Genomic DNA, 9959 nt, shown 5'->3' on the forward strand with positions numbered 1-9959 from the left:
GCATTCCCAAATTTCCGTCAATGATTCCCGGGACACTGAAAGACCGGGGTACACGAAACTTGGTGGGCATGTAACCCCACATGGATAGCATGGAACCATCGTTTTTCGTTTTGATCTGTAGCCCCCACCCCGCTGGACTGGACCCCCCAGAGGAGGGTAGGGAAGACATAGTTTTCTGTGAATATCTCGAGAACCGTAGGGTTTAGGAGGACCATTTTTTTTGTATGTTGATCTCAAGGGGCCATGTCAACCCATTCCATAACCACTCATTTCATGTATAGCGCCACCTAGTTAAACACAAAAAAGTAAAAATGAGGTGTTGTAATCGCAGGTATCTGTGACCTAACATAGTCAAAACTGCACGAAATTGGAAGTGTAGGATCATTATGACAAGTTTCGTGGAATTCCGTTCATGGGGGGCCAAATGTTACTATACACCAACTGGCCTGTAGGTGGCCGGAGACAGTTTTCTGTGAATATCTCGAGAACCGTAGGGCCTAGGAGGTCCACCTTTTTTATGTATGTTGGTCTTAAGGGGGCATGTCAACCCATCCCATTACCACTTATTTCATGTATAGCGCCACCTAGTTAAAAATGAAAAAGCAAAAAATTAGGTGTTTTCATCACAATATCTCTGGCTGACAAGGTCAAAACTGCACAAAATTAAAAGTGTAGGATCATTATGACACCCTCCGAATGCATGCCAAGTTTTGTGTACTTTTGTTCATGGGGGGCCTTACAATAAAATAATGTATGTGTACATTTAGTGACGTACACCAACAAGGATTCCCGGGACACTGAAAGACCGGGGTACACAAAACTTGGTGGGCATGCAACCCCACATGAATAGCATGTAACCGTAATTTTTCGTTTTGATCTGTAGCCCCCCCGCTGGACTGGACCCCCCGAAAGGAGGGTAGGGCAGACACAGTTCTCTGTGAATATCTTGAGAACTGTAGGGACTAGGATGACCATTTTTTTCCGTATGTTTGCCTCCAGGGGTCATGTTAACCCATTTCATGTGCACACATGTGCACAAACAGATCCACACACACACACATACATTCACAGTAATCATACGTATGACACATACTCACACAGTAGACATAGGTACGCTTGCATGCACAGGCACATACGCAGGCACACACACAAGCACACACACACACACACACACACACACACACACACACACACACACACATAACATAAACATGTACATGCACACATGCACACAATTCAAGAATTTCTCAGAATTATGAACAGGCAAGATGGAGGGGGGGTTGTATAAAATGAATTTTACATGTGAAATCTATGAACTAATCATGTTTTGGTGCTTGTTGTCTAGCAGATATCAGTGAGAATTGAGTGTGGATAATGCAATTTAGTGAGACAGTTAGAACCATATAGGCCTTTCAGCGTGATTTATTTTTGTGGAAAAAATGTGCTGGACTGGGCGGCGGTCATATTTTGATTTTGATCTAGTTTTGATTAGATTAATTCTGCCTAATCAAAAAATCCATGGTTTATTGTTTATCTGTATCTGTGTATGTGTTTTTGCAAGCAAACTCATAAATCAAACTTAATATATTTACTTCAAAACTCCATCTCCATATGTTTATACAGGAGCGGACATTTACATTGGAGTGTGAAGCGTCCCTAGGCGAACTCATCTATTTAAAGCTCCGCACCCAGGCATTTTTGGGCCTTGACAACCAATGGTTTTGTGATAAGATCACTGTGAAGACCCCTGAGGGGGATGCCATTTTGTTTCCTTGTTACCGCTGGCTTGGCAGCGGTGAGACTGTTGTGTTAAGACCTGCCAAAGGTAGGCACTCCTGTTTCAGGGCATGGCCTCAATTCACATATTACTGGTGCACCTGAAAGTTCAGTGGTGAAATCTTGGAAATGTTCTGTGTAAACACATTTTATATACTTTATTTGATTCCACTTTACTAGTCAAGTTACATTAGGAATCAAATCTTCTGAATAATCCAGTAGATTAAAGCAGTTCTATCTATCTATCATGAGTTTACAGATTCAGGGGTACACACACACACACACACACACACACACACACACACACACACACACACACAGACACACATTTTGTGTGTTACACACGTTGGTGTATTGTTTGGAAGAAAACAGACTTCTGTATAAAAACAAAAAGAAGGGGGGAAAAGCACAATAGTGAGTCCTTACTCTTTCTGGCTCTAGTCTATGTCATTCACACACATGTAACACCTTCATTCAGTCAAAATTTGGACAAAGCAGTCAGTCAGTTAATATTGACCTGTATACTGAGATTACATTTCTATTTCAGCTTCGCTTGTGTTCCAGGACACCAACCCAGTTGCCCAAAAGACAAGGGAGAGTCAGCTAGAAGGACGACAGAAGTTAATTAGGTATGTGGGCAACACACCAAAACTAACTGTGTGTGACAGCAAAGTGTCTAAGTTAAAATACCCTTTGCATTTCTCCTGTATATTCTTTTTACAGGTGGAGTGTGTATGCTGAAAGCCTGCCCCGGATTAGCAATTATGAATCTGCCCTTCTTCTGCCAGAGGAACTCCAATTCTCTTTCTCGAAGGAAACAGAGTTATCTTATACGGCAGGAAAGCAGTAAGTGTCTAAGTGTTTTTTTTTACCTTTTCTATATTTTTATATTTTTCTTACATTCTCATTGTGGATGGGTGTGCTGCCTCCTTCAACATTAGTAATAATATATATTTTATAACTACAAAGACGCTCACAATTGTCAATTGTAATTATGGATCATTATTGTTTGTGTGTGTGTGTGTGTGTATGTATAGGTTAATTTATCTGAAGCTCAATGGATTAGCTGACAACAGAGAATCCTGGGAAAGCATCGACCAGCTGCATATGGTCCTTTGTGACATCACAAACAAAACCATTGGTACTCGTCGTTATTCAGAATTGCATAATGAGAACATAGCACTGGCTGTAGGCCTACCTGTTTCAAATGTTCTGACATGGAATGCATTGCAGAATACGTTGAGGACCACTGGGACGAGGACGAGTTCTTTGGCTACCAGTTCCTGAATGGCCTAAACCCCATGCTGATCCAGCGCTGCTCAAAGCTACCCGAGAATTTCCTCGTCACAGAGGAGATGGTCAAAGGCCTTCTAGGAGAAACCACCTTGGAGGCGGAGATAGCGGTAGGCAACGCATTGGTCAACAGTCTTGCTTAGGAAAGAATCAGTAGATTTGAGCACAGTATAGCCTTGTGCAAATTAACTGAGAATACTATCTAATTACATTTAATTTGCTGAAAAGCCCATTGATAGGAAACATTTCTCTTTCTTTAAAATGTACAGGCCATGAATAAAAAGAACATTGGTCCAATATTCATTAAAGTTGGTGGAAAGGTAGCATGGCCCAATAAAGACCCCATTATACTTTGGACTGGACTGATTGAAGTGTAGCTTCAATCATGAATTGAAGATCAACACAAATATGTTTTTTTTTCATCTGTGTGAAGTTAGTTCATGTTATGTCTGATGCTAAACTCTTTTCTGTCTATGTATTGTTTGCCCTCCACTTCACCTAAACCACTCAGAAAGGGAACATCTTCCTGTGTGACTACAAGATCTTGGATGGGCTTGTGGGAAATGTAGTTGCTGGCAGGCAGCAGTACCTCACCGCTCCCCTGGTCCTGCTCTACTGCAACCCTCAGGGTCTGATGCTGCCCATAGCCATACAGGTAAACACATTACACTTTTGAAATGTAGCAAAATAAAAAGAAAATGTATCATTTCAAAATGTTGTGATGTTTTTCTAGTGACCAAAATGGAGGAATGCATACATGCACTAGAAATAGAAGTGGACACTGATTTAAATTGTTTAGGAGAAACTGAGCTCAGTTATATTTAGGCAAGACCAACAAAACATCTTATTTTTCAATTTATCTTTTCCTCTGGGACACACTTATGCTAGGGGGCCTGTCTCACACTTCAGGAGCCTAAATAACTAAACATGCCACAGTGATTATCATACACATCTGGCTTCATGACCTGAGGGGTATTTCACAAAGGCAGAAATCCAAGATAAGTGATAAAGCAAGGCTTGACATATACGTTGTCTAGTCATCCTATAGCTCAACTAATTTCATTAACACCAATCCAGGATGAGTAGGAGCGACTATGTTAAACCAGGTGCCAAATAATTCAGATGCTAATTCAAGCGTCATTCAGACAAAGTGAACAACCGCTTTTGATATAGACTAACAAGTAAAGTTCTCCTTTTTTGAATGGGGAAACATGGCTTCATATTGTCATATTAAGGCATAATATTATCATATTAATTCATATTGTCTTAATAACCGAGTTTGTTGAAAAAATTGCCCTGCATTTGCAATCATCTACTACAGTAGGCTATATATCAAACGTATATCAACAAAAGAAGCAAACAATGAGTATGTTAATAATTATAAGGCTATCACAATTAAAGTAACTAGATGTACCGCAGAGCGGTACAAAATATGACCGCCGCCCAGTCCAGCACATTTTTTCCACAAAAATAAATCACGCTGAAAGGCCTATATGATTCTAACTGTCTCACTAAATTGCATTATCCACACTCAATTCTCACTCAAGTACCAAAACATGATTAGTTCATAGATTTCACATGTAAAATTCATTTTATACAACCCCACCTCCATCTTGCCTGTTCATAATTCTGAGAAATTCTTGAATTGTGTGCATGTGTGCATGTACATGTTTATGTTATGTGTGTGTGTGTGTGTGTGTGTGTGTGTGTGTGTGTGTGTGTGTGTGTGTGTGCTTGTGTGTGTGCCTGCGTATGTGCCTGTGCATGCAAGCGTACATATGTCTACTGTGTGAGTATGTGTCATACGTATGATTACTGTGAATGTATGTGTGTGTGTGTGTGTGTATCTGTTTGTGCACATGTGTGCACATGAAATGGGTTAACATGACCCCTTGAGATCAACATACAAAAAAAAAATGGTCCTCCTAAACCCTACGGTTTTCGAGATATTCCCAGAAAACTGTGTCTGCCCTACCCTCCTTTCGGGGGGTCCAGTCCAGCGGGGGGGCTACAGATCAAAACGAAAAACGATGGTTCCATGCTATCCATGTGGGGTTACATGCCCACCAAGTTTCGTGTACCCCGGTCTTTCAGTGTCCCGGGACTCATTGACGGAAATTTGGGCATGCGAAAAAATAAATAAATAAATAAATAAATCTGACTAAACCTATATGACCGCCGCTTCGCTGCGCGGCGGTCATAATTACCATTAGAATTAACTTGCTGAACAGCTTGGCTGTTAGCCTAGTCGGGAGCAGGCTAGGTGCAGAGAATAAATCCCCATGGTAACTTATGTGCCACCTCTTGTCTTTTGTGAAACCAAGTCAATGCTAAATTCATCCAGGATAGTCAAAAATCCCAGCTTAATCCCTTTTCTAGGTTTTGTGAAATACCCCTGTTAGTTTAGAGTTTAAAACAGTTTTTTGCACTGTGTATAAATGTCAACCTGTTCTAGTTTCATGGATTTGTCATTTCTCCACAGTTAGGGCAAAACGCTGGACCCCATCAAAACCCCATCTTCCTGCCCACCGACCCCAAGCATGACTGGCTGCTGGCTAAGATCTTTGTGCGGGCCGCAGAGTTCAGCATGCAAGCGCTCGACTCTCACCTGCTGAGAACTCACATGCTGTCTGAGGTGTTTGCCATGGCAACGTTGCGGAACCTCCCATCCCCGCACCCTCTTTTCAAGGTATTGAATCTGCGGGTGTAATCTCACATGCATTAGCTGGTGTGAGGCCTATTACCAAACAATTCAGTGTTCCAGGAAGAACAAAAAATATCCAAGAATGATTAGAAAAATAGAGCATCACATGGGCTGATCATTTGAATTTGGAGATGCTGTCTATACTGTCTGAATCTATCTATCTAATTAGTTCCAAGTATATTATTATTTTAATTTGTCTTTAGGAACTGTCCGTATACCACATGCTGAATTTTCTCTTTACTGTTTTCCTTGTAGCTCCTCATTCCCCACACCCGCTACACACTCCACATCAACATCCTGGCAAGAAGTGGCTTGATTTCCGACGATGGATCCATTACCTTGGTACTCATACAGCTTTACATAATAAAACCGTAAAAAATGGATGTTGATATGATCCCTACTGTCAGGTAATGAGTAAGGAGTTACTAGGTTTCCATCCGACAGCAGCAATATTATAGAGATATACTATACAAGTATATTTGTATACAAGGACCATTTTAATTTGATTATGATTTCAGATAAACTGTGGTATTTTATACTTTATCCTTATAAATTCATTATGTATAATCCTAGTATGCCGGCATTGGTGGAGAGTCATTGCCTGAGTTGCTGAAGCGTGGAACCTCCTCCCTGACCTACAGCTCCCTCTGTCTGCCTGAGAACATCTCTGAGAGAGGCCTGGAGGACGTCCCCAACTACTACTACAGAGATGATGGCACACAACTGTGGAACATCATCAACAAGTATGCTTACCGTTTGAGTCAGAGTAGGGTTGCCAATTGTACCCCCCCCCCCCCCTCTTTATTTGTGTGTGTGTGTGTGTGTGTGTGCGTGTTTAAAAAAGAGTCAAACTATTTAAATATGATTTCACTGTTCACTTTCACAATGACTTCATGTATACAGACAACTATATAAGACACTGAATCATGTGGTCATTTGCAGGTATGTAACAGGAGTCTTGCAACATTACTACACATCTGATGAGCATGTGCAGAAGGACACAGAACTGCAGAGCTGGATCAGAGAGATCTTCACCAATGGATTCCTGGAAAGGAGCAGCACAGGTGTGTGCAGTAATACTGTCTTTTAGGAATAAAAAAAATAATTACCAATAAAAAAGACCAAACTCTAAAATATATTTTCAAATATATTTTAGTAAATGTCACCCAACACTTTCATGGGAAAAACTGGGGAATTTTTATGGTATTTCATGAGGAATTTAGAATGTCAGAACACACAGGGATCAATGGCCGCCAGTTCCTTGTGCTGTCATGACTGCATGGTGTTCAGTTCATTTTGTCGTCATCTGATGTTTCACAGATGTGAATGCACTTTTATGCTGATGGAGTTGTTTTGTGTTTTGTGCAGATTTTTTATTTACATGTCAATGTCTTATTCCTCCACAGGCGTACCTGAGTCTTTTCAGACAGTGAGCGATCTCATCAAGTTTGTTACCATGGTGATCTTCACTGCATCCGCTCAACATGCTGCTGTCAACAATGGACAGGTAAACTTTTAAAAAAGGGTCTGTGTATCTATTTGGTTCAGATTCTAAAAAGAGATCCAGGGCAGGATTGTGACATTTAATGAATCAACATTATGCGAAGATGCTCTACACATAAGCTCAGAGGCCACAATGGAAATTCTAAAACGGATTGTTCCGGTCCTTGATTATGATTGGCTGAATCGCGTTTGATGCCGTTGTAAAATCCAGCACCAACATACACCATGACCGAATTTTGTTCTATTCTTTCACACAAACTCGCGTCACAGACCTACGTCACCGTCCATTTGGAGGTGCAAACAATTTTTGGTTATTTAGCCATCAGTTAACTTTAGGAGTGATTAACGTCAAATAATGTAGACTGGAGTAACTCAACATTTGACATGTTTAGTGTTCTAAAGACGTCAAATAGCCCGTTATCGTTACCAAATTGATAGCCAAGGAGCCAAAAGTGAACACGCATGTATGGCTATAAAAACTGTGCCTTCATTTTCATTAGATAGATAGATAGATAGATACTTTTTTGATCCCCAAGGGGAAATTCTAGAACAGCTTTATTAGAATATAATATATTAATTAGAACAGCTAAGGGGGGTTTTAGGCACTCTGCTTGCGTGTCGTGACTAACAACGCTACCACAGTAAGCTTTTCCAAAGTCAGTGTAACCTACGGCCTCTAGGGGCTTACTGCTGAAATGGAAAACCTCCCTTTATGCTTCCTGACCACTCTCCAAACCAAGCAATGTTATTTTATGAATCAACATTATGCAAAGATGATCAACACCTTAGTCCATAACACATGAGCTCAGAGACCCCAATGGGCAAAGGAAAACCTTCCTACCATAAACACAGGCCATACACACTGTCCATGTTATAACTTAGGATAGTGGTGCACTGGACTTCCTTGTATAAATATCCTTAAATATCTGACCCAAATGTGACATGTACGCCTCATTTGGACTTTGGCGGACAGGTAATTTAACAACGTCCACATTCCATTTTTCTTTTTTTAACTCGTGTCTAAACGCTCTTGCGTCCAATTGCCCCATGCAGTTTGACTTTGGCGGCTGGATGCCCAACTACCCTACTGCCCTCAGAAAGCCCCCTCCCAAGGAGAAAGGCCAGACCACAATGGACACCATTCTGGAGACTTTACCTGATATAGGTACGACAGTGAATGCCATGGCTGGCCAGAGCCTGCTGAGCCAAACATTTTCAGATCAGGTGAGTTTTTGTTCATAATCAAACTGCATGTTTTCACTGAAACTGCAAATTCAATTTAACAAAAGTGAAAAAAATCCATCTTTTTAAAATTCTGAATATCTTTCTTGTGTGTTCCATTTTATTATACTGCTTGACGGTGTTTTCCATTGTCTTATTGTTACATGATAACAAAAACAAACTATGTTAATTATGTTCCAAGAAAATCTTTATTCATGTCAGACATTTTGCAAACTGTTGCCTTAGTGCCATATAGTGTTGCTGCTGGGACTGATATAATATTAACTATTGCCTACATTTTTATGTCTGTTGCTTTTTATGTCATACATGTCATTATCAACTTTTTTATTAGTAACTTTTTTTTTGTTTTACACCACACTCAGCACATATTGGGAAGTTTCCCAGAAGATCTGTTTGATGAAGAAGTCCCTTGCAAGATCATTGCAGATTTTCAGAAGGATCTGAGAGAGCTCTCTGATCTTATTGAGGAGCGGAACAAGAAGCAGGAGTTTCCGTACACCTCTCTGAGCCCCCGAAATGTGGAAAATAGTGTTGCCATTTAAAAAGATGTATTTTTTATAACTGTAATAGCCTTATCAATACATAGTAAGTGAATACCAAATCATAAGTACATATAACTGAAGACCAAAGTAAATATAACTGAAAGTGAGGTCATGGATAAAGCCGTTCAATGCCTTTCAAAATGAAAAGCTTGTATGCATAATATGCCTTATCATATAATGTGGTTACACATGAATATTGTGAAGAATTTTGGGAAGATGTCCTAGAGTGACTATGATTTGTCTTTGTGCTGCTTGTGTTGATACAAGTCACTGCGTAAGGATTGTGTAAAGTGATGCAAGTGGTGTGTGTGTAATGTACACCGTTGAAGTTGGTCAAGTAAAGGCGTGTGTGTGTGTGCTAACCTGAGAGTGGACATTCTTTATTATCCATGAGAAGGATTACTAATATGTGTGGAGAGATTATACTGAGATTCCGATGTATACTGTAAACTGTAAACTAGATGTACCGCAGAGCGGTACAAAATATGACCGCCGCCCAGTCCAGCACATTTTTTCCACAAAAAGAAATCACGCTGAAAGGCCTATATGATTCTAACTGTCTCACTAAATTGCATTATCCACACTCAATTCTCACTGGTATCTGCTAGACAACAAGTACCAAAACATGATTATTTCATAGATTTCACATGTAAAATTAATTTTATACAACCCCACCTCCATCTTGCCTGTTCATAATTCTGAGAAATTCTTGATTATTTGTGTTATGTTTATGTTATGTGTGTGTCTGTGTGTGTGTGTGAGTGTGTGTGTGTGTGTGTGGGTGTGTGTGTGTGTGTGTGCGTGCTTGTGTGTGTGCCTGCGTATGTGCCTGTGCATGCAAGCGTACATATGTCTACTGTGTGAGTATGTGTCATATGATTACTGTGAATGTATGTGTG

The 9959-nt window shown here is 40.3% G+C and overlaps 1 protein-coding gene across 1 annotated transcript; it reads left to right on the forward strand.

Moving 5' to 3' along the window:
* The first annotated feature begins 1611 nt into the window (after positions 1-1611).
* On the forward strand, positions 1612-9422 carry LOC143118879 (polyunsaturated fatty acid lipoxygenase ALOX15B-like). Its single transcript, XM_076280018.1, has 13 exons — positions 1612-1825; positions 2324-2405; positions 2500-2622; positions 2814-2917; positions 3010-3179; positions 3581-3724; positions 5552-5758; positions 6029-6115; positions 6347-6516; positions 6716-6837; positions 7180-7280; positions 8330-8500; positions 8881-9422. The coding sequence occupies exons 1-13, from the start codon at positions 1612-1614 to the stop codon at positions 9058-9060; spliced, it is 1875 nt and encodes a 624-aa protein (XP_076136133.1). The 3' UTR covers positions 9061-9422.
* The last annotated feature ends 537 nt before the right edge of the window (positions 9423-9959 follow it).

This window comes from Alosa pseudoharengus, unplaced genomic scaffold (assembly GCF_046254945.1).
Source record: "Alosa pseudoharengus isolate Yale_2024_CS ecotype anadromous, Long Island Sound unplaced genomic scaffold, YU_APseudo_1.1 YU_APseudo_1.1_scf_1, whole genome shotgun sequence".
In the NCBI taxonomy this organism is placed as follows: Eukaryota; Metazoa; Chordata; class Actinopteri; order Clupeiformes; family Clupeidae; genus Alosa; species Alosa pseudoharengus.